We start from the raw sequence: 25,395 nt of genomic DNA, 5'->3' as shown, positions 1-25,395 counted from the left end.
TATGCTCTTCCAGTTTAAAGCCATTTCCCCTCATCCTGTCACTGCGTGCCCTAATAAAAAGTCCCTCCCAATTTTCCTGTAGGTCTCCTTCAGGTACTCGAAGGCCCCTATAAGGTCCCTCCTTCTCTTGTCCAGACTGAAGAGCCCCAGCTCTCTCAGCTGGTCCTTGCAGGGGAGATGTTCCAGCCCTCAAATAATGAAATGCTGAAACTAAGCAGAAATTGGGAAATTTGGTGTTTTATCCCACAGCCGAAAACTGCAAAGGAAATACCCATTTACGTGAAATTGCAGAATTTTTCTCTGTGCTGTATTTGTATGTGTGCATGTGTGCGTCTACATAGTGTCAATGAAATGATCTGTGTGCCAAGGCTCCTTGCTGCAGAGCTTCCACAGAATTTCCACTTTGTTTTTATAGTAAAGGAAATGATGTGAAATCTCAAATACAGACATTCTTCTTATTCTCTTTTGAAAAGGTCTGAAATTGACTCGAGATATTTCCTAGTTTATTAGTATTTCTTCTTGTAGTCAAATTTTGTCTTGCCAGACCTGGAATTGATTTTAACATGAAAGATAACTTTGTGGAAAATGACATCAGAAATGAGATGTGCCCATAATTTGCTGATGTTTTATAAAACTAGTCACCAGAATGTGGGATGGAATATTTTTGAAGAAGAATACAGGTACATTAAAGTTGATGGCTTCAATAGAAGTCTATGAAATTTTTGTGAATTCTGGGCAAAAGTTATTATTTTAAGCAACAATAATGTATTCACCATTTTATTTCAAGATTTCAGTTTTACCTTAATGTTGGAAATCTCTGCTTCTTTCTCCTGTTACCTTGTGTGGTCATTGAATGAATCTGCATTTTTTCTGCACAGCCACTTGGGCCATACATTCAAATCAGTTTTCTGACTGATAAGTTATTGTATGTTTGAAGTGGTGTCTGCCTACAACCTCAAAAAAACATCCAAATATCTCTTCCTCAAGATGGTTTTGCTGACTGCTGTACTGTTTCTAAAGCTGTAGTTAGTTATTTACTGATCTTCCTTCTTTCTTTCATTCCCATTTATTCTATAAGAAGAAACTGAATAAAATTATTTTTATATCTGCTGGACTGAGACCTGAACACAAGCACACACTTCAAGAGATAGAATGATTTCTCTTTTGATTTTATGGAGCAAGTTTTGCAGCATGCTGTTCTGGAAAACCACAGTCTCACCCATTACTGTTGAGTTGGACAATGCCTAGTTACATGGCTACTTATGTTAGCTTCCTTTCAGATGCTAAAGCTGACCCAGCTGAAAATGATACTGAGGGTGATGGTGACTGTAATCATCTGTGGAGTCATCTGTCTCCAGTACCAATTGTTCAATGTCGAAAGTGTGGAAAGAGTTGTTTTTAAATTAGTTTGCTGCTTGGAGTGGTGATTCACAGAAGTTATATCGCTAAGGTGTGGAATGAAGAGGATGAATATTAGGATGAAATATGCTTCTTCAGTCATTTAATTCCAAATATCATGGTCTAGTGGCTTTACATTACATCACTCAGTGTGTACATGGTTACGAGCTTGTATTAATGTCGTCATTGCTGTGCTTCATTTGCCTGAATTTGATTTGGGAAAACACTTTGGGAATTATTGGGAATAAATAATGAGAAAAATTATTGGGAATAAATAATGAGAAAAACATAAACTTCTTCCTTTCCAGAAATGAATTGAGGCACTGTGCTAGGTTTATTTACTGTTTATACTCTCATGTAATGATACTTTGATTAGGTCTTTTCCAAACATATCTGGTCTGTTTATTAGCTGTACATTATCTGGTGGAACGCACACAAAGCCTCTCATTGGGTCCCAATGAGATTCATTTCAGAATCCTGAGGGAATTGACTGATGTAGTCACCAAGTCACTCTCAATGACATTTGAAAAGACACAGCAGTCAGGTACAGTACCTTGTGACTGGAAAAAAGTCATTATCACGCCCATTTTTTAAGAAGGGTAGAAAGGATGACCCAAGGAACTACTCACCTATTAGCCTCACTTCTGTGCCAGGGAACATCATGGAGTACATCCTCCTGGAAAGTATGTTAAGGCACATGGAAGTGATATGGGGTAAGCAACATGGCTTCACCAAGGTCAGTGACCAACCTTGCGGGTTTTTATGAGTCAGTGGACAAGGGAAGAACCACTTACATCATCTGTCTGGACTTTAGTAAGGTCTTTGACATGATCACATAACATCCTTCTCTCCAAATTAGAAAGATGTTAATTTGACAGATGGACTGTTTGAAGGATGAGGAACTGGTTACAAGATCATACCAGAAAGTGGTGGTCAATGACTCAGTGTCCAAATATTGATTAGTGATGAGGGATCTGTACCGAAACACATGGTTCTTTTTAACATCTTAATCAATGACATCAACAGTGGGATTGAGTGCACCCTCAGCAAGTTTATGGATGACACCAAGCTGTGTGGTGTGGTCAACACACCTAAGGGACGAGATGCCATCCAGAGAGACCCAGGCAGGCTCAAGTGGTGGGCCCAAGTGAATCTCATGAAATTCAACAAATCCAAGTGTAAAGTGTTGCACCTGGGTCATGGTAAGTTCTGCTATCAGTAAAAACTGGGATAGAGCACAGCCTGGCCAAGAAGGACTTGGAGGTACTGGTGGATGACAAGCTGGGTGTGAGCCAGCAGTGTGCCCTCACAGCCCAGAAAGCCAACCTTATCCTGGACTGCGTCAAAAGAAGTGTGGCCAGTCAGGTGAGTGAGGTGATCCTGCCCCTCTACTCTGTGCTGGTGAGGCCTCACCTGGAGTACTGTGTCCAGATGTGGAGTCTTCAAGTACAGAATAGACATGGACCTGTTGGAGTGAGTCCAGAGAGGGGCCACAAAAATGATCCAAGGGAATTACAGATTACTTGTGCTGTGTTTACTCGGGCCTTAGGGTCTGCTAGCCCTGTTGTGCATGCTTCTACCTCCTCCTGCAGTTATGAGCAGCCTCAATGCCTCCTGGAAACCAAACCTGCAGTGTGCCTGAGCCTGTTTAACAGAAATAGACTGAGGGAAATTGCTACATGCAGATGCTTTAAGCGCTAGTTTCTGGGGAGCAGCCTGATTTTATGTGGCAGGTTAAGAAGTTAGTGGATATCAGGAAGTACATAGATGGCCACCTGCTCCAACAGCATCCTTCAAGATACAGTTCCAGAACAAGTCCAGAACATGGTGGTCCTGCTAACTTTCTCTGGAAACGTGGAAATCTTTGTTACAGTCGAGGTAGTCACTTCTGTTCTCTTTTTCACTATTTTGTGTTCATCCTGAAATCTGAATCTGTGCTGGGATCAGTGAAACAGCCTTTCCAACTAAGATCCACTTGAGCATCTCCCACTCTCATGCACTACTTGGAATCTGCTATTTCTGTGAAAGACAGAATATAATGTCCCATGACCTTCATTTTTCTCTCTTTCCTGTGTTGTAAGAATGCAGGCAAATTAAAAATAAAAATTGTCATCATAGAATCACAGAATGACTTGGGTTAGAAGGGACCTCAAGGATCATCAAGCTCCAACCCTCCATCACATGCAGGGCCACTAACCTCCATATCAAATGCTAGACCAGGCCCAGGGCCCCATCTAACCTGGCCTTGAACACCTCCAGGGACAGGGCACCCACAAGCTCTCTGGGCAGCCTGTTCCAGCACCTCACCACTCTCTTGGTAAAGAACTTCCCCCTCATATCCAACCTATATCTTCCCTCCCTCAAATTAAAGCCATTTCCCCTTGTCCTGCAGTTATTTACCTTTATTTACCCTGTAAAGAGTTGGTTCCCGTCCTGTTTGTAGGCTCCCTTTAGGTATTCAAAGGCTGCAATTAGGTCACCCCACAGCCTTCTTTTCTCCAGGCTGAACAAACCCAGCTCCCTCAGCCTGTCTTCATAGGGGAGGTGCTCCAGCCCCCTGATCGTCTTTGTGGCCCTCCTCTGGAACCTCTCCAACAGCTCCCTGTCTTTCTTGTACTGGTGGCTCCAGACCTGGACGCAGTACTCCAGATGGGGAGTCATGAGGGCAGAGTAGAGAGGGACAATCACTTCCCTGTCCGTGTTGGCCACTCCTCTTTTGATGGAGCCCAGGATACCATTTGCTTCCCAAGCTGCAAGAGCACACTGCTGACTCGTTAAGTTTTTCATCCACCAGGACCCCCAGGTCCTTCTCTGCAGGGCTGCTCTCAAGGACTGCTCCTTCCAGTCTGTATGGATGCCTGGGATTCCTCCAGCCCAAGTGCAAAACCTTGCCCTTGGCTCTGTAGAACCTCATTAGATAATATCTACCAGTTGACATTTAAAACATTTTTTCTTCTTTTTTTTTAATCCTCTACTCTGTGGCAAGTTCCATATACAACATAAGTAATGTGCTCATCCAATAAAAGTGTTTAAAAATGACCTATATTCTGACAGTTGAGTACCTCCACTTCTTCAGTGCTGGACTGACAATTATAGACTGATTAAATTCTTACACAATTCCCTGAAGGGAGGTCCCACCTTGACCTCTTCCACAGGGGCTGCTTATTGAATGAGAAACGATCCTGTTTGACTACCATGATCTGCTTCTGTTGGCAGTGTAAATAAAGGAGCTTCTGCTGGTTTTAATTATTATATTAACTATATTGAGCAACATTTAATTTCAATATTATTTCCATCTGTTTCAATTCACATAAATAAAAATCTATTCTTGCAGATGCTTTAGGGTAGATAACTATACTTTAACGCAATTATTTTAATACATTCCAGTATTTTAATTCCTTTTGAGAACAGCAACAACTGTGACAAAAATACAATGCAGTCCGTAAATTATACCCTAATCAAAACTTGGGAATGAACAAATGTAACCAGATTCCATCAACCTTGCTGTCATCAGTTGTTCTGCACTGGTCTCAGGCTGTCTGTTCAGTAATCTTTTATGCTAAGAACACTGTAAAATACATGGTAAGAAACAGTTTCAATATTTCTAATGCTAGATCAAACCAAGTATTTTAATATAGAGGTAAAAATGTTATTAAAGAAGAAATAGGTTCAAGATCCTTAATTAGAAATTAGTTACTTTATGGTATAGTTGTTTTTTAGATCAAGCCTATTGTTAGGAACTAAATACATGTAAATGTGTTCTTTCAGTTCCATTTTTTTCAGCATTCAAGGTGAAAATTTGTGGTATAAAAAAGAGCAGTTTTAAGTATTGTCTCATCACCATTGTCTTATTCTTTGGCCAGCTTCTGATGTCATGAGTTTCAACTTTTGATGGCATGCATAATGTGAATTCATAGTTTGAGAATTATTTTTAACAATTTTATTCAAAAACAGTTTTTAGTTAGAGAAACACTTCTTTAATTGACCGAATTAAGAATATCTGATTTTTGTTGCAGTTGAAGCTGGAAACCAATTTATATAGTTCTTAGAATCCAGATTTTGAGAGAATTTGTTCTTAAACTGAAGCCTAGTTTAAACTGTGGGTTTCAGGTCTGTGTTTGAGTCTGGTTATTGAAGCATACAAGGACCTCAAAAATAATTCAAATGTATTTTATTTTTCTGTAGAGTTTTTGGTTTTATTTCTTCTTATCAGGTGTGGAAAAATAGAAGTAACTGTAAGATGTTTGAAACAGAAGTTGTCATTTCCCTAAGGAAACTTCTATTTCAAGTTACTTCAACCATTATTTTTATATTCAGTATACATCAAGATGTGTCATACATAACTACAGCTTTTTGCTAGTTGCATTGTAAAAGCCATGTAGAGCAGTCCTTTCTCTATGTGATAATGAAGCTAGACAGCAAAAGTTCTTTATCTTGTTACTCCAAAGAAAAGGATTCTACCATAACTATCAAGCTATATTGGTATGTGAGCTGCTTAAATTAAATCCAGCACAAGTCTAGAAAATGAAGACAACAGCTACTGAAGATGTTCAATAGTGCATTACAGGAAATGGATTTTACTCATACTGTTGATGTACGAACCTCTAAATAGTTTTAGAAAATCATTCAATAAAATCCGAATGGCTTGCTAATCACACTGTCCCATTGGAAGTGAATGGAAGCTTTGCCAACACAATGTTTGAAGTTATCTCCAAGATTATGTATATGAAATTACTGATATTTTCTAAATGCGAATTGAATCTAATCATCCAAAAGTTATTATTCAATAGAAGTGAATTTTATGTTGCACAAATATCATGTGCTTTCTTAACTTTCGAAGACAAATCAAGTTCTTACTCAATTCATCATTAAAAATGATGAATCTACCTTTTATGAAACTGTCATATTTCCTTAGAAATATTAGCCTCTAAGGGATATTTCATCATTTAATACTTTCCTGATATTCATATAATCTTTTTTTTTCTTAACGTTGCTTTTTCTTGTTTGATGATTTTTATTATTCCCCCTCTAATTTAATGAGAATAAATACTATCTTCCTATTCTATTTATTTTAAGGAGAACTCAGCAGGAGCTACTATAAAGCAGATATCTAATACTTTTATTTTTTAACCGGAAAATAACCTTATTTGTCACATAATTTACATTCTTGATTTTCATCTTTTATGATTTTTCTTTTTTTGCCTCTTCTCTGAAAGCCGTGGAGGGTCCAGATGAACTGAAAAAGAGCAAAAGTCACAGAAGACTTGATTCTCAGCAAATATTTATCTTCTGAGAGGTCCAGATGAAAGTATTTAGAGGAATTTTTTTGGTGGATTTTTTTTTGTTGTTGTTGTTATTTAGACTTCACCCAACAGTCTTCATGTTCTGCAGTGTCTGAAATTATGCTGTTCAGGGGCTTTATGATTACGTGCATTTTTTTTTTCCTTTTTAAATCCATCTCTTGTATTGACTTAATCTCTAACTATTGTGCTAAGTATTTTATCCAGGCTTACCATGATCAGATCCTTCTTCTTTAACTACTCTAGGTGGTAACTACGCAGGAGCAGGAAGGGTAGCAGAGTTGCATTCTCAAAGATATGTATGAGGATACAACTCTGTAGGCAGTTCCTCAAGATGCTCCAAATGGATGAATTTATTACTTTAGTTCAGAATGGAAAATTTGATCACTCTGATGATTTGGAGCCTGAAAGTTCTTTTGTGTTTCACTGTACCAAACTTTTTTTTTAAGTTGAACTGTTCATACCAGCTGAAGGTTGGATTCATGCCATCTAACTGCAGTCATCTTAAAGTACCCATTTTAGTTAATTGTCTAGACACTTTCTATTGTCACTGAAGAAACAGAGGCTCTTCAAGAGCATGATTCATCCCATCCTAAAATAGGTGTCTAAGCTGAGATAAATTGGAAGTAGCTATCTTTCTCCACCAAGTAGCAGGAGAGTGCCAACAACGGGTTAGTTGAAGTTATGTGAGACGGTTCATTGGTTTGGGAGATGAGTAATGTTTTTAAATATTTTGTCAAATGGAAGCAAACATGATAAATAGATTTTATTATTGAACCTTTCAGGTTTGGAAGGGCACAGGGCAGAAGGTAATGTATACACTTCCCCTGCAACTAAGCATAGATAGTCTGTGCTTTTTTTGTTATATGGCAGCTTGAAGAGCCAAAGTTGATGCATAACGCACCGCGGATATTTCAGGCTGCGATTAGCCTAGAAATCAGCACCCACTTGCAGTAAGGATTGCTAGTTACTCCTCTGTACAAACAATGTCATGGTGACACTTGAGAGCTATCCTGTCATTTTGTTTGCTTACTGGAAAGTGAATATTCTAGCTGAAAAACAATTTAAACCCACTGCCTAACATATTTCAAAAATAGCTTGAATGGAAAGAGTTTCAAGCTGGTAGAAATATGATAGAAGTTTGATACCATCTGAATGATTTTCTCAGTAACTTTTAGAATAAATATTCATTGCTGAAGATTGAAACTTTTCTCAACAGTGTAATCGGTAACAGTTTTACAGCAGAAAAATTGTTCAGTAATTTTTATTCCCATGTGTTACTTGTGGAGTGAAGGAAAAGTATCATGTAATATTAAACTCTGAAACGTTTCTTTTGTATTTTGAGGCATTCTTTATGACAGAGGCAAATGAACCAATGACAATTAAGATTTCACTTGCTTCTACTGAGCTTCTACTGAATGTTTTTTCATAACTGAACAGTCATATTTTCCATCTGATAGCGAAGTCTCCACTGAGAAAGTACTGGATGAAACAACCATTGATGTTATGTTATCTCTGTGAAAGTTCACTTAGCATTTTAAAGGAACAAATATGGTTACTTAGCATGTGCTGATACTGGACTGTGGTAAGAGGAAATGACAGTGTCAGAATTCCATTAAGATCTGCCCATCTCTAGTTTTCTTGAATGTTGGTAGAAATTTTTGTATGTCAGAAGGCAGATTTACTTTACATCTATGATACGTTTTGATACTTGAATTGCCATTTGTTTTTTTCTGTTCTTTTTATTACTTAAGTTCAAGGAAAGGAATACTCAAAGAGAGGTATTTCTACCAGCTTAATTAATGATTTTCTTTTATTCATATTTGAAATGAAGATACGCTCATAATGCTTACCTTTTGCTGATACCATCTTATAGTAAGAGTAATAAACTCTTAAACTCCTATCCTCATTGTGTATGGAAGCCTATACTGCAAGACTACTTCTGCTATTTTCAGGCTCATAATGGTGTAGGGAGACAAGGCAGTTAACTAGTCTAATAATCAGACTGTACAACCATAATATCTCATCTAATTGTTCTTTCAGTTGGGAAAAAAAAGACTCTGTAGCTATTTCCAAACCAGAAGATTCTTCTGTTTTACCTAAATTAGGAAATAACTTCTTCTAGCATTCTGTTTTTTGTTGGTCTTAATTAAGATGAATGGTTTCTTCTCACCAAACCGTGACTATAAAGACATACACATCATGTTTATTTTTTAGCCTTTTAATAATAATAATTAAAAAAAAAAAAAAAAGTTGTAATTGTTCTGCCATTTATTATAATTTTTTGTTTTTTGTTTTTTACAAAGAAATTTGACAAGCAGATTTCTGGAGTTCTTAAAGGATTTGAAACAATAGCCTATGCATGATGTTATACATGCATAAATTACATACACGTACACAAAGAAAACAAGGCACTGTTAAGACTGTACAAGTAATAAATGACCAAAAGATTATTGATACATTAGAAACTGAGCTCCTAATTAAAACTGTATTGATAGTCATTATATAACACTCTAAAGCTTTGTAGTGTTTTGGGATTTTCTGCTTAAAAGCCCAGCTGTGTCCCTCTTTCCATACGTATTGGACCCCACATTAGTAGGTGCATAAATTGCTCCAATGTTGCTGCTGGAACGAACTAAGAAGTCAGCCAAGCGTTGTGTCACACATGTAGCAGTGTTGCACTTCCGTTTCTCCAGGTGGTGACTACTAATGTAAAAGAAAAAGAACCGAGATGAGGTCATGAAGTCAAATGATGAGCAATCAGGTGTGCTGCTTCTAAAAGGCTTTTGAACTGTGCTAATGTGAGAGTTCTTTTAATATGTGCACAAATACAGGAACATTACAATCTTCCTTCCACCTACTTTGTGCCTGAATTTTTCTTTTTTGCACTGTATGCTATTATCACTTTTAATGATGGGGGTTATTTAAATGCAAAGACATTAACAGTCATATGTCATTTTTATTGATATTCAGAATAGCAGTTTATTACATCTAGAAAACCTGTAATGATAGTATAGTTAAGACAGTGAGTGAAAACAATGACTAATTGTTTACCTTTAAGCTGAACTTCTAAGTCTATTTAGAGCTCTTGCTGATATCATGAGGATTACTAACGTAATGGCAACCACTAACATTTATTTAGTTCTCTTCTTCCCACCAAATCATACCCTGCTCTCACCAAACAGTGATCTTTCAGTCCATGTTAAATGGATTGAGCCAAAAGACTCTCCCAACTGTGCCATCTATCACGAGAGGTGACAGGTGTTGCCAACCGCTGCTGGCTTCAGTACCACTGAAGATTTAGTTCTCTCTAAATAGGGATTTCTTCAATAACGAAAAGGGGCAACATCTTTGTTAAAACATCTGCAGCTGTTGTGTAGGAGGTAACCATTTTCTGGATAGGGCTTTAAAGAGTTCCCGTGGAAGAGTCCTTATCTAAAAATAATATTTAATGCTCTGAACCAGCCATTTACAGACACTGTGTAGGACTTAAGCAGCATTAGATTTTTGTTTTAAACACAATACAATGATTGGCTTGAAAGAGCACGGGCTTTACAACTTCTTCTGAAACTACTCTGCTTCTGCTCTACACCAAAATACTTGATTGCCACTTGCTTATAGAATTATTGTTAATTTTCTTTGGTTTCTTCACACTAATGTGGCATAGAGTAGACTGCAGTTTTCAGTAGAAATTCACTGTGAAGAGTTCCAATTTTAGTTTCAAATTCTGAGCAATTACCAATGAATACTTTTTCCTATTGATTGACTAAATCCATTATCTCAAATGTCATCTATTCTTTTAGAGTTAGTTGTGCTAATCTAAGAATGCAAATGGAATAGCAATTATGAGAGAAATGTCTGTAGTATACCAGCTTTGATCAGCAAATAGGCAGCAATTTTTAAGCAATCAATATTTTAACTAAATGTTTGCATAGGTTTGGTATAGCTCCTCTTAGATTTTTCTTGGTATTTCTATTATTTAAAAAGAGTTTAACGAAGCCCTTAACATATGGGGTTCAAACAGCAACTCTTTGTAATGAAAATCCTCATTTGTTAGTGGAGGCAGAATTCTCCTGTTCTTTAATGGTACCAAATCAGACCCTGTCACCCCAAGTTTAAAACCCCAGTTCTTACAGGAAGTTACCAGATTTCTAAACAGTGTCAAGACTGATTATTATTTTGGAAGGTAACCAAATTGTTATATGATAATATTTATTGAAATTGAGAGAGAAAGAAACAGATAACTCTACATATATTTACTGAGTCTGTCTATAGCAGAACTCTCATTGAAAGAGTATTGTTCAAAAGGCAAAATTGAGCATTCAGTGCTGTTTATCATTTAGCAGAAATTGCAAGTACTTTTTGAAATGTTATTTTATAGTCAAAACATTACCTGAAATTGGATTTAGGGCTCTATAAACGTTAATGTATGTATTTCAGACTACTTAAACTCTACCAGAGCCAATTTCTTTTCTTCATTCTTCCCATGATTAAATTGGCATGTAACACTAATGAAATATTATTTAATTTCAGGAAGTAGTAAATTTTAAAAGCATTCTATTCTGTCAAAGCACTTGTGTTATTAAGTAGGATATGTTTTCTTTTTATTTCTCCTTTAGGCTTGGAGATTTGACATTTAAATTAAAAAAACCTCTTACAATAGTCTTTACTTGTCAAGGTAATGTAGTATTTGCAAGCTTTTTCATTTATGAAAGGGCTGTAATTGTGAAGTAACAAATGATGTGCAACTTTTTTCTCTGGATTTACTTTTTATCCTGCTTACGGAGTGGCTCTGTTTACAAGAAGAGTATTTTATGAGAAATGACAACAGGCATGAAGAATCTCAACAGAATCTCACTGGCTTAAATTTTACTTCATTTTACTTGTGACACATCAAGAAGAAGCATGAGAAATCAATACCTTTTTGTCTTTGCTGCTGGCTGTTCCGGCATTTCCTCACTAAGTCCTGAGAGTGTGTTCTGTGACATTATGGGCAGTATCCACTCTTGCCTCTTGGAAGTCCCATCAGAGAGATCATCACTCACAGATAATAATCTTTAAACAATAAAATACTCTGTGATACCGAATAGCTTTATTTCTGCTCATGTTATTTTAGACATGAAAGTAAAAACAATTCATGCAATAATCGAAAAGTTACCCCTATACAGAAATAAATATGATTACTTATTACTCACTTCTCAATAGACGTAGCTTCCAAACAGCTCAGTGTGACAGAAAGTACGATGAAGAAAACTGACAGCTTTTGGTTGCACATCTTTGCTTCCAAACTTTCTGAAAAGAAAAATGATTGAGAATTGAGAGCAGTGCCAAATACTCCACAGCCTGTCCTGTGACTGATGACCATTCTGTCCTAAATCAACAGCAGCTGGTCTTTTTCATAGGCTAGAGTGAAAAAATGATTCCCGCAAGTTTAGTGACAGGCAGATTCAGACAGAAAGCTCTCAACAGTAAGCATTCATTTTTCATCTAATAGTGTCAATCCTTCCCCATATCTCCAGTTTGCATTTCCTGGCATGTCCTGATCTCAAATTTTGGTCCCAGGTGCAATTTACCTTGAAGTCATTTTAGCCTTTTCCTGAAAAAAATGCTGTTTATTAATCATGGGAACACGTTTTCCTAAAAGCACATCTATTGCATTGCATCTTAAATAAGAAAAAAGGGAAAATGTTTACCTTGTAATGGTCAGGGAGCTAATTGGAGAAGCACGCCTGCGTTAGCGAGAAGGGTGCATGCCACAGTTCCACGCTTGCACCTAGCTCTGGAGTATCCCTTTTCCCCCCTTCCTTGCTGACAAGTAATACAGCTCTTATATACCCTTCACACCTTTCTCAGCTCTGACATCAGGCAGCAGAGAGAAACTGTCATTAATTCCCATCCGTTTCGATAGAAGGTGCCCCAGAGAGGAGCAGAGGCAGCTTGGTCATCGTTACATTAGCACATTGGTAAATATTAGCCTAGTATATGCAGGATGCCTTCCTGAAGATAATAGCATATTGCACATCAGAATCATAGCTTCAGCTTTAGAGTTGTGATAAGATGCTGAGGTAATATTCCCCGTGGGTGTTTTCAAGGGCTAAATAAGGTAACATAAGTTATAGGGAAAGCTGGAGTAAATGAGACATCGGATCACTGAAATATAAGAAAACAGACTTATTAGAAAACAGACAATGTTGAAGAGGTTGCTTGTAGAAGGATACGATGATCAAAATAGAAAAACGTTTGAAGGGATGAAAGCTAAGTGAAGCATAAGAAAAGAGGGGAAATGGTTTAAATTGACAGATAGCGTGAGCATTCAGGGTTACAACATAGAGATCATGTTCATTTTTTGGTTAACTATGAATATGAATGAAAATTCTCTCGTTAATGTAAAATCTTTTGTTAGCACTGGTAGATTCATTGTTTCAGATGGTATTCTTAGGAAGGTAAAGACTAATATTAAAAAGCTAGGAAATGTCGAAACAAAGGCTGCCTGTGTACATTTATTTCTAGTGTCCCCAGAGTACTGTTCAGAGAAAAAAATATACAGTTTTTAAGAGACTAGGTTTATTTTTTTTTCTTTTAGATAATGAAAAATAAAATAATTACCTGACTGCATATTTTTCAGTGAGAGTTAGGCAGGTGACAATGATTGTCTTCAGGTGTACCTTTAGGTGCCCAAATGCATTTGGAAAATTGGTCTTTCAGTTACTTATGGGGGTTAAGATGTTGACAAAGAAGCACAGCTGAAGTTTTCTGTGCTAGGAAGTTGTCACATGCATCTTCTGTACTGCCAGACAACAGGAGTTAATTCCTAACTGCCTCAGTGCCAAGTGCATTGCCTTAACTGGAAGCCACCTTTGTCAGTTTAGTCTGCAACAGCAGATTTTGTACTGAAATAACCAAAGTTCCACTGTTGCCTCTCTTTGGTCATCTGTGCTACTTGGGCTGAATGCAGAAAGGATATTTAGCCAGGATACAATCCTCTCACAGTGAATATAGTAGCTAGTCTGTCAATAAGATTTTTGCAAGTGACAAAATGTTGTTATAAAAAGTGGGATTCTGCTCTTGAATATTTTGCTGTCTGTTTTTAATGATATGATCACGTACTTTCTTTTTTTTTTCCCCCTAGGTTCCTCTCCTTCCGTCCTGGATGGACGCAAGTATGCAAGAAGTAAGAATAGTTCTGCTATGTCTTCACCATGACAGTGTGTCCTGTGCAACTCAGAGACAAGTTTATCTCTCCGTGGAGTTCTTATTGATGTTTTCACTATAGCATTTGACTGGAATGAAAAAACATTCTGCTGTCATTTTCACTGTGGCATTTTGTATCACTGAAGTCATTTCACTCCCCTGAACTGAAAACATAATTAGACCCATTTTATAGAGATAGAACTGTGCCAAAAAATAATTGCGCCAATAATCTGGCTGATAATTAACAGCAGCTCATATTCACAGCTTCAACATTGAACTTGAATACCTTAGTGCACTTCTTCTGGAGCGGGAAGAGGTTCGGGTCCTGCTGGCTCTCAGGAGTGGCTTACATGCTCAGTGCTTGTGAAAAAGCAGCCACAGGTTATTCCAGCTCCTGAAAAGCTGTGGATATATCAGATGCAGTTCCGATCTGAGATGTTAGAAGATTGGTTTCATTATTCAGAATCAGTTACTTTTTAAGGCATGTAAGGGATGTACCAAGACTGAATCAAGCTATGGGACATAAGAAAAGTTAAACAAGATTTTCAAAGAAGCATTAAATCTCAGATCCCAATTCCAGCTGTCATGGGGAGCACCTAATGTTTTATGGAAAGGAGGTATTCTTGATTGCATTGTAGAAATGAAGCTGTGCTCATGATGCCCCTTACATTTTCTCCTGGGTCGGATTGCATTTCGCCAGAATTAGCGACAAGTCTCTCCAGCTTTTTGTTCAGGTGTAATGTTGACAAAACAAAGACATTACTTCTTCTGTTGCACATTCTTTGAAGCAGAAGTAGTGCTTTTGCACACAAACAAGAATGAAATCTGAAATCATAGAATATCTCTTAGAGCAGAAATATTCATGTCTGAAATGTCAAGAACCTGGCCCAAAGTACCATGCAGTTACTACCATTCAATTGAAGTGGTTTCAAAACTATCTTTAACACTGATGAAGTTCAATAACCCTGATCTCAAAACAAAACACCACCTTAATTACTGGACATAACAAATGTTATCTTGCTAAGGGAAAGTATTGAGTATTCTTAGAAAAGAAACACAGGACAGACTCTATCCTGGGTGCTTACATGATAATTGTATGTATTTGTACTGGCATTTAAATCCACATAAAAATAATTGTCTAAAATACTGTGCCTATATGAGGGTAAGAGAACACCAGATTTGAGATTTACAGAGAATCCAGAGGATATGCTATGTCAATACTCCAATCCTTTCTGGAAACTTCCTGTGTAAAATATCTTGACTTGCAAGAGGATGAACCTGCTCCGCGATGTAGTGCACTGGCAGCAGAGGAACAGGGAGTCAGTCTTGTCTCAAGTGTTTGCTGCTCTTATGTACTGGGGAGTGAGATTTTTCTAACTAAATGTATAGAGCTGTATAGAGAGTGCTCTAGTATGTGTTTCTAATGTGGGAGTCTAAAACAGCTCAGATTTGTGCCTGTTTCTTCTTGTTGACTATCAGCACAGCCTTGCTCCTTTGTAGATGTTTACATCAGAGGTGTATAAAGGTATGTGAAAGGAGTTCCATCATGGTTCTTTAACTTCCTAAGTCCCCAGTAACCTGACATTTAAGGTTGTCTGCCTCTTTTTCTCATTTACTGCTTTTCTTTGGCCATTCTTGACACCTTCTGGACAGCCATTTTCCACTTTTAATGACTGCTTTTTAATTTCTGCATTTCATATTTGCTTACTAATTTTAATGGCACTCTTACAGTCTTTTCATAGTGAATGTCCCTTTTCTATTTGTGAGAGTCAGAAAAAACCTTATTAGCTGTTACATGCACTTTTCCAGATGTCGTTCTGCTGTATAAGTTGGCTGTCTTCAGTAAATTACACTGTTGCTCAGTTACCAGGAACTAGACATGAATGAATAACTCACAGTTTAGTTTGTCTATTGTATTAAAACAAAAAATGAAGAACTTTAGGCATTAGTCTGAAGTTAACATTTGTTATTCCTTCTTGGTATGGGCCATTTAAGCAATGACAGAAAATCAAACAGCTCTTCTTGTTGATCCCTAAACTGGAGTTAACTCTGTTGAAGAGTTCAGGAAGCAGCAGCAGCAGAAGAGCTAATGGAGACAAAGTTAATCGTAGAATCATAGAATCACAGAATCACCAAGCTTGGAAAAGAACTCTAAAATCATCCAACCACCCACCTGAGGTAATTCAGAAATGGTGGCCATTCATGGAACTGACTAGCAAATGGAATGAAGTAATTTGGATAGGTAACAGCACCTTAAATCTGGCCTTTGTGTTATGCTACTAAGCTCACATCATGGACAGAACAATGATGTAGCTACAAAGGCTGTTGCAAATGACTGCTCAGAGTGTAAGTTCAGGAGAGTTTGTGCTGAATCAGTTCCTATAGTTGGGAATTTTCCAACCAAGCAGAATGAATCCTGTGTTTAGATCAGAAAAGTCAGAATTGACAGCACAACGATTGGTGAGTTATATTTCCTAATGCCAGTCCTGCTTAGATTTTATAGAGCTTTAGTTGCAGGGCTCCTACTGGCTTGCGTCTAACAACTCACCTTTGAATACAACAAATAGTTTAAATTCTTGACATTTTTTTCTCTGTCTTGCAACTCATTTCCAGAAACAGAAGAAAAAGCTGAGCTCTCCTTTGGTTATCAATGTTACTTACTAGGGCTCTAGACAGTACTAAGGGTGACTAGGTAACATGAAATATTACTGCCCTTCTTCCTTTCTCTAAATCTAAGCTGTCCATTGCTATCTGTTACAGCCATTAACTAGCTGTCTATAAGAATTCATCTATAGAAAGCTATTCAGCTTTTGGATATATTGCTGTAATATGGTACATACCACCAGTACAATAGTATATGGATTCTTATTAATAGGCAAACTTGCATGTGCACCTCAAAAAAGATTAAGGAATTAGGTCTGTGAAGAAGTACTGTTTCTGATTTACTAAGTGTTACAGTGAGAAATCCCAATCTCTCTTCTCCACCCCAACAACTTAGCATAGGCATCTGTAGAAGATTCTGTGAGACCAGGAGCTACCCTCCATACCTAAAAAGTACAGAGCAAATGGAGTAAGAGACACTGATGGTTTTCAAAGAAAATCTACACAGAATCACATCAACCCTTCTTACCTGATTCAGTGCATAAGTTTAAACTAAGTTCTCTTTTCCATTATTTCACTTTCAACAATCAGACTCTTTTTTCCTCCCTCTGCAAGCTGCAGCAAGAGATTGACAATTTGGCTTTGTCTTGAAACACTCTGAGTCTTTCAGATGATGCTGTCTTGACAGCTCTGCCATTAATAGTGGCATTTTTTCTCCTGTTTTAAGGAGCGAGTTGTGCTGAACTGGGAATCAGTCATGTAAGTAATAATTTTTTTGTAGGGGCAAATGCAGCATACTAGTTTACGTAGGAGGATTTTCGTTGACAACAGTATGAAACATAAATTAACTTATTTATGGTATGTCAACACATGTAGCTGTAAAAGAAGATAGCCCTCCTTCAAAGAGAAGTGCAGTAAGGCTGCATTTACTGTATTCTTGCATTGTTGTATATGTGAGCAGAAGACCTGACCTTTTCATTATACTTGGAGATGAGAAAAGATTTTGATATGCACAGGGAACATGAATCAGTACATTAAATTGTCTCTCTACCAAAAGAAGTTATTAAAAATTCATTAGTAATTCAGCATATGTACCAGGATTAGTGCATTTTGGCTCTTCTATAGTCATGTCTTTTACACCAAATACTGCTTGTTTCCATCTGATTACCCACCATTCCATTTTTGGCTGAGATCTGCCCTGACAACAGAAGACATACCACAAGTGTTGTGGCTGATTCAAAAAGTGATGCTTTCTGCAAGAAACTGGAACAAGTACCCAGTGCAGAACTGAACGCACTATATTACTGCAAGAAAATTAGGCTCTGGAAATTTTATGTTGTCAACACATTAAAATAATTTCATATTAACGCTTATTGTGCCAACAAATGCTACAGTTTTCATGGGACTAAGATGAAAATACACATTTTCATAGCATTTGATACGAAAAAGAACACTGTGCAGAACAGCAGAGAAGCACACAATTAAGAATTTGAAATCTTTCAAATCCATGAGTGTCGAGTACTTACTAAACATTATTTAGAATGGATAGCATGAGCTCTTCTTTTGGGTTCAGAGCCTTTTGTATTGTGTAAGCTGTTGCCTAGATTGGTGGTCTTCATAGCCAGTGATAAACTTCTGGCTACGTCTATGATCCTAGTGACTGTGGGCTTCCTTTTTTTACCCTTCTCAGAAGCACTACAGCCCTTCCTGATGCATTTCTCCAGGCTGGAAATCACTAATTTCATTTCCAGAAACTTTCAAATTGCCACATTGTTCATGCTTATTGATATTGTGTGAAAAAATTAGGAACTTTAGCAGCTTTATATGTAATTCCACATCAACATAACATAACAGTTCATATAATTTCACGTCAACAAAAGTTCGAGACATTCTTAAAGTGTTTAATAAGCAGTAGTCATAAACTCTCATAGTATTCTCCACAGTTGTAATGAATCATTACAGACTACTACTCTAGGTTATGTGTTGTCCTGTTGCCTTTTATAATGCTTGCAATAGTTTGCAGTGGTTGATTAAACAACTGTTAAAAGAACCATAAATAAGTGGCCACCATGGAGGTGAAGTATTTTTTTAATGATGAAATCTGAAAAATAGTTTTCTGAAGTCAGTTAATTTTCCTTGTCAAAAGAGGAGGTATAATTAATGCAACTTAAACCTTTCTGAGCAAGAAAGGGAGATCCTATGAAAATTGCCCATATAAAAGAAACGAGGTGTCAGTAGTTAGAAAGTTGTGCTCAAAGGTAGGTGCAAAGCTATGTGCCCTATTCCCAGAAATGTCACCCATATTCCTCGAGTTTCCCGTCTTAGATGAGGATATTTCTCACCTTTTAAGACTGAGGTCCACATTCAGAGTTCTCTTAGAAAGGCCAGAAGTATCACCTTTAAGCATTTTCTAGTAACTGCTATATAACCAGCTGTGTGATGGTATCTCTGCACACAAAGAGTATTATCACATACCAAGAAACTTGGGGACTTGATGGATAGCAAAAGTGAAATGCTTTCAGGTTACATAAGCCACTGATTGATGAATCATAGTTAATGTCATTTTTTTTAGAGGAAAAGGCTCCAGAGAGTCTTTGAAGCCTTTGAACTGCCAGTCAACCTACAGTACATTTGTTCCTTTAACTTCTCTTAAAGCACGTTCATGAGCCAGTATGCCTTGTTAGTGGAAAGCTGACAACCTGAACACACAACAAATCCATCTGTACTTTTAAAAGGAGGTACTGCCCAAAAGCATATTATTAGCTATTCAACATCTTGTTTTAAGTAGTTAATTTATTCTGAAAAGCTGTTTTGACAGTTGGAACATTTATGTTTTCTAACATTTAAAAATAGAAGTTTGTATAACAGAATGTCTTCCAGCCTTGTGGCAGATTTTCTGGAGAATGAAGAATTTTATGTCCTTTTAAAGTTTGCCGCAAGCCTGAAAGACCTGAGCCTGTTTTGCTCAACCAAAACCAAGAAACAACGCATTCATATGTGTGGAAATCAATGTGGTAAACTGTTTTCTTAAGAAAGAAACAGTATTATGACAGTATTGTTAGTTTAAATAAATATAGTTCATTATGAAAACAAACAACCATTAGCGTTTTGCACATCGACAGTGTTATCTCCATGTAGGTATCAATGCATGCTATAAATGACTTCTTTGTGTTGTTCTTGTGTTACAGGGGAAAAAACTGAGATGATGTTGATTTTAAGAGGAATGCACAGAGTCGATGTTAGAGTCAAGAATGAAAGGCAGATCTGAATCTTCACCTAGTCTTGTAGCTGACAAATGTACTCTGATGAGGTGAGAGAAAAGAAAATGCCATATTATGTTTAAACTAATTCTGACTTTAGGTACAAAATGAACAGAAGGACTTGTACATTTCTGTATTTCTGCATTTGCAGAGAGAAAAAAAAAAGCTCCACTTTTTAAACAGAGCTGGGTTCTTTTCTGCCTAGCTTGGATAAATCAAGCTCTCATTTGTAGATCTCTTCATTGGCCAGTGCAATTCTCATTCTCCTTTGGCTTCCCATAGTATATCTCAGTCTAGTATATCCACTACTAGAATAAATACATTGTTAATTAAAGAATGCACTAAGTTATTATATCTTTCTTTATTTTTGCATTCTTCATCTCTATCTTCTGAGAAAGTAGGTTCCCAAAATACTGGGAGAAGATTTATTTGGTTTGAGCAGATGTTGTGACCTGTGTGAGCAACTGAAAGCAAAAACAACATTTTGAAAGGTCATGAGGTTTTCAGATTCAGTTTGGATGTTCTGTTCAAAGGTTTAATTTTGCAATGAAGCTTTTGGAGTGTGCACCAAGACCAGAGGACAACAAAGAAAATCCCACGTTCTCCCTGTTAGAAGTTGTCTCTATTAGCCTCCGTTTGAATGAAAATAGCATGGCTATGCAACTAGAACAGTGCTAGATGGCCAGTGTCCCAGTCAGTACAAGTGAGGACTAACATTTTAAGCTCTACTGTGTCTCCTGATAAGCCTGCAATAGGGAAGAAGATCTCAGGAGACACAACTGAGAAAGGCATTGTTTGGATTTAGTCCAGCTCAGAGCTGGTGGGGGACATGACCAGAAAAATAATGTGTCACCACATCCTTACCTGGCTTGCTATACTATATCCTGTAGGATGTGAAACCCACGATTGCTCTGGTATTTAGTTCTGTAGAGACATAGCTCATATGTCTTGCTTTTCCCAAATAAGATCTGACTGTGGTTGGATACTACCACACTGCTAGAAAAGAGCAATTTAGTCCTCAGTGTTTCCAAAATGATGTGTCATGTTTAGATTGGGGCCAAAAGTCACGTGTGTATCCTGAGTAGATAATTAATCGTTATTTATAAAATTGGTTTAAGACCAATAGTTGTTCTTGCTTTTTAATCGAAAATTTAGAGCAAATCTGAATTTTCAATTGAGCTCCACAAGCAATTGTAAAGGGGATCTGACCTTAGGGAGCTACTCGCTGGCAGCCTTTTTTGTTCCTTGGCCAAGACAAGTAAGTCTAGAATGACATAAGGAGCAGAGAGATCAAGGATAGGCGTCATTTGACCTGATTTTTACTTGTCTAAAAGTTAGTTACCTAGACTAAGCTAGTTCTTCAGGCTTTCAAATCAAAAGGAAGCACCTCCAGAGGCCATTTCCTCCCACTCATTTTAGACAGCTGTCTCAAGATAAGATAAATTGCTCTCTAGAAATATCTGTCTCTACTACTTATCGAGAGAGTCTATATGAGGATTTTCAACAAAACTACTTGCTAAGAATAGAGTATACCTGATTCTATACAAATATTTTACTCTCTCAAGGTATTTTCCTTTTATTGAAGCACTGGAATGACAAGTGTCCCTCAAACAAGATCTGTCCACAGATACAAGGATATATGTAAATTCTCAATTTCTCAAGTGGTAGACGAATAGTGCAGGAAGGAGTGAACTCAGTGCAAATGAGATAGGGGTAGATGAAAATTCAATACTCCAGGACATCAGAGATGCTCTATAATACTGCATTATCTGTAAATTAGTCACAGTAGAGAAAAATACTGAATTCCATGCTTACTGAATTTTACATGAACTCAGTGAATATTAAACAACGTACATTTACAAACTCATGTGAATTTCAAATTTCTGCTCTGATCATTTTTGGAGTCGAATTTAATGTGTGCGTGTTGCTGACACCTGGGAAAGAACTGGGAGTGACTTCTCACCTTCAGACAGAGTCTCAGTCCCCCCACTGAATCCTCTGAGGTGAAATAAAAGCAAGTTATAAAGGTCAAGATATGCACAGTGAGTGCCTCCCAGTGGCACCTAAGCACATCCAACCACTGAAAATGTTCAGAAACTGAAGGAGTCCATCCACCAAACTGCTCAAGTATGGCCCCTAGAGATGTGTCACTTCAGGCTCGTTTTTATACCCGTAGACCATATAAAGTAGGCTTCAATTATCTACTTTAAAACTGAGAATGTGCACTTGCCATAAAATGTTCCCTTGATATCCTTCAGCTTTCAAAATGCTTGAGAAAATATAAAAGCTCTGTAGCACTCACAGGTAGCTAAAAATCAAAAAAATAAATATATTTTTAGTCTATTTTTCTTTTCTGGGAAAACACTATTTTCAGTAGAATAATTTATTTGGTTTTCTGAGTAAAAGGCACTTGCCTTCCTCTAGGGCTGTAGAGCTAATAATATGGATATATAGCATTTGTTGATTTGTAAGCAGCAGTCTCTAAGATCTTTGGTCTATGAAGCCAGGATTCATATCATTCAGTAAGTACTTCCCTTCTCATGGTGCCACAGAAAAACAGAACACTACCAAAGAGAAAGTTTGTATTAATCTTTCATGAATGCAAACTGTTCTTGGTAAGACTCATTAGTGTATGTGCACATGTGCACATGTACCTATCCAGAAGATTATGCCTTTGAAACATCTATCTCTTAATTTTTCACATAAATATAAGCTCAATTCATACCCAATCACATCAGTAAGTTAAATTTCTTTGACTTTTTAGAAGGTTCAGCACATAGGTCCCTATTTTAAAGCTCTTTGCAAGTATGTTAGTTTGAACTGATCTAATTGGGTAGTACATACAAGAAGAAATCTTCTGGAATGGGCAATATCAATATTAGAAAATGTGAATCGTTAAACTACAACAGTCAATTGAGATAAAGTATGCAGTAATTAAAGCTATCATCATGAGGAGTACTTCGGCTTTTGACAAGATAGTATTTTCTTCTGCTGCTTTATCTTTTTTTTTTTATTATTTCTAAAGGAAAGAGAGCACTTGTCACCTCGATACTTTTAAATAGGTGTGATGGATAACATGATTGGAAAATAGGGATCTCTGTAGTCAAAATCATGACGACTTTATTCTCTGCAAACAACGTTGCTTAAACTATAAAATATATGTAGAATATATCCTACCAATATATATAAGATTAAATATTTAAAAATGGATGGAATCAGAGAGGGAAGAAAGGAATACTAACCTTTGTAATAGCTAAGTATGGGGGAAAGATCAGCTAAAATGAGATCTAATGTTCTGCTTTCCAATCAATTACAATAAATAGGTATCAAGTTCTAAGTGCACTTTCCTAACCAATTCTCTTGGTTACTGGCAGTCAGATTTTTATAGCTAATTATTCCAATTAGACTACTGAGGTTTTGGTATTTTTAATGTAAAAGCAGGAGTAATGCTTTAATGATGCCAGGACTTCTGTTTTACATAAAATGAGACATAGCCACAAACAGAGGGCTTCTGCACCCAGTGATGATATAAGAGAGAACTCACTTTGCAGCTGAACGAATACTACAAAGTCATTGACTTACACTGTTGAAGAACTTTTCTTTTGGTGGGCAGTGTCCTCATCCTTCATCACCTTTAGATGCTGTATTAGGGAAGCAAGGATGATCATACTGAGTTAAGGCAGATTTATACTCAGCCATTTTCTACTTCTGTTCAGTCTTGCTTTTTCATTGTACTTTGTTCTGCAAACAAAAAGGAGTATTTTCCATTGGAAGCAATAGGTATGTGAGGAAAATATAAAATACAAGAAAACCTTCAAAATATCTTAATGGGAAATAATATTTTACCTCAGATTTTGGTTTAAGGAAATGAATGGTAGAAACAGAATTTTGAATTTTAGTTATGCTATATAAGCAAAATTTCAGTACAGATAGTCATCAGGTATAATTTGGAGGCCATCATGAAGAAAGAACAGAAAGCAGGGCTGTAACTCTTGCGAAATGTATGTCTTCTGAGGGAGAATGAAGGTTTTCTCACACTGGAAGAATGTTAAAAGGTTTTTTCTTGAGATGTTTTCTAGTGTGTGACAACTGAGAAGGTATGCACTCAGTAATTTACCTTTGTCAGTTTTTATTCTAAGAAACAATGGAGAACAGTGCCTCACCTCTTGCTGTGGTGCCGCACTGAGCAGACTGGGGTTCTCAGTCACTGCTGGTCTCTAGGTCATCAGCAGAACTTCTAAAAAACGACCATATAGTGCTGAAGGCCTAGATGGCCTAAAGGCTAGTAACTTGAATTAAAGCGTTTTTCAGTACAGCAGTATACTTCTAAGTACATGAGACTTTGCTGGTCTGCTATTTCCCCACTTCAAGCTGACAAACCTTAAGGGCATACTGTATTCCAGGGTGCAAAGCTGGGTGCTCCTTCAGCTAGAAAAAAGCTGAGAAGCCTTGTCCAAGGATGTTGCACTCAGAGCCAGGGGCTCATTAATCCCAATCCCACCCTCACCAAACTTTGTAGACCTTGCATTTAGGCTTTTTCATGTGTATTCGTGTGTGAGAAACATACACGACTATATGCCATCAAGATACTTAGGGCCACAGGTGAAGCATGCTTCAGCACCAGTAGATGAGGGTCCCATGTCTGATGTCTTCCTGCTTTGATCACAGTCACATGACCTTCCACTCTTTGGTTTCGTAACATCCACTAATCAATAACTAGCAGCACCCAGCGTGCAGCACTGCCCCAGCGGTGTGTGACCACGGGCAGCTTTTGTACCTCTCTTCTGCACAGTGCACTGACATCACCCAACTACTGTCCTGAAAGCGAGGGTGACCCTACTGGATATTGCAGTGCCTAGTTATTAGGATCTTTGCCCATTTTTAGAACTGACAACACTTACATTATTGAGTATGTAGTTAAAGTTAAATACTTCAAAAATTGATCCAGGAAGATTAGTTATACTAAGGAGAAACACAAAAGACCTGCAGCTGGAGATGCTGGGGAGAGTGATATTATATACTGTTCTTCAGAGCAAGTCCTTTATGCCGCCTGGAAAGAGCTACCAAATCTCTTCCAAATAATTCCGAGAAATCAAAACATAGCCAGTGATTATGCTTGTTCTGCTTTCCATCTAGTAACTCAGCTTAAACAACCTCCCTAAATGTGAGAAACTTAGACTCACTTCTGTCTTTCAGTCTGACCTCTCGTCATCCTTTGCTCGGACATTGCCTCATCCTGTAAATGTACATAGTTCTGTACACTCTTTAAGCCTGTGTCTTTTGTATCTATGTGGATTCTCTGAAATGTACATCTGTAAGTGCCAAAAGAAAAAATTCTGCAGTAAATTATACTTGGGTTAATTTTTAACTGTTCAGAATAAAAGCCAAAGTCTAAGTGTGCAATATCAGTCATTTCTTCCTAAGATCTTCTCAAAACTGTAAGTATCTGATTGTTTCGCCCTGAGAATCTTTTCCTTTCCTTTGTTTCAATCCAGCATTTACATTTGGGTAACAGTTTGAACTGTGATTAGTTTTAAAGTGGTTTTTGCAGCTACTAAGATAAATTAGTTAAAAGTCCTGACAGATACTCTATTTGCCCTCTGCTAGTAATTAGTTACCTCATTATTTTTAATCCTACTTGTAAA

General features: G+C 37.3%; 1 protein-coding gene across 2 annotated transcripts; it reads right to left on the bottom strand.

Moving 5' to 3' along the window:
• Nucleotides 1–9,094: 9,094 nt before the first annotated feature.
• Nucleotides 9,095–23,517, bottom strand: IAPP (islet amyloid polypeptide). Of its 2 annotated transcripts, none has more exons than XM_090146089.1 (4): nt 23,333–23,517; nt 11,894–11,990; nt 11,619–11,753; nt 9,095–9,404 (listed from the first exon to the last, which is right to left on the bottom strand). In XM_090146089.1, the coding sequence occupies exons 2-4, from the start codon at nt 11,971–11,973 to the stop codon at nt 9,212–9,214; spliced, it is 408 nt and encodes a 135-aa protein (XP_090002215.1). In that variant the 5' UTR covers nt 11,974–11,990; nt 23,333–23,517; the 3' UTR covers nt 9,095–9,211. The 2 variants fall into 2 exon arrangements, with proteins under 2 accessions (XP_090002215.1, XP_031453652.1); XM_031597792.2 differs by lacking the exon at nt 23,333–23,517 and adding an exon at nt 12,392–12,611.
• Between the last annotated feature and the right edge of the window lie 1,878 nt (nt 23,518–25,395).

Source organism: Phasianus colchicus, chromosome 1, assembly GCF_987193195.1.
Source record: "Phasianus colchicus chromosome 1, bPhaCol1.hap1.1, whole genome shotgun sequence".
NCBI classification, from domain to species: domain Eukaryota; kingdom Metazoa; phylum Chordata; class Aves; order Galliformes; family Phasianidae; genus Phasianus; species Phasianus colchicus.
This window is presented reverse-complemented; position numbering and strand designations above follow the sequence as displayed.

What these genes read in the sequence shown, in the direction of transcription:
- IAPP (XM_090146089.1), bottom strand. Translation starts at nt 11,973, where the DNA reads ATGTGCAACCAAAAGCTGTCAGTTTTCTTCATCGTACTTTCTGTCACA. An exon ending in GAAGCTACGTCTATTGAGAA is followed by an intron (nt 11,754 to 11,893) that starts GTGAGTAATAAG and finishes TATTGTTTAAAG; the next exon opens with ATTATTATCTGTGAGTGATG. An exon ending in CCAGCAGCAAAGACAAAAAG is followed by an intron (nt 9,405 to 11,618) that starts GTATTGATTTCT and finishes CTTTTACATTAG; the next exon opens with TAGTCACCACCTGGAGAAAC.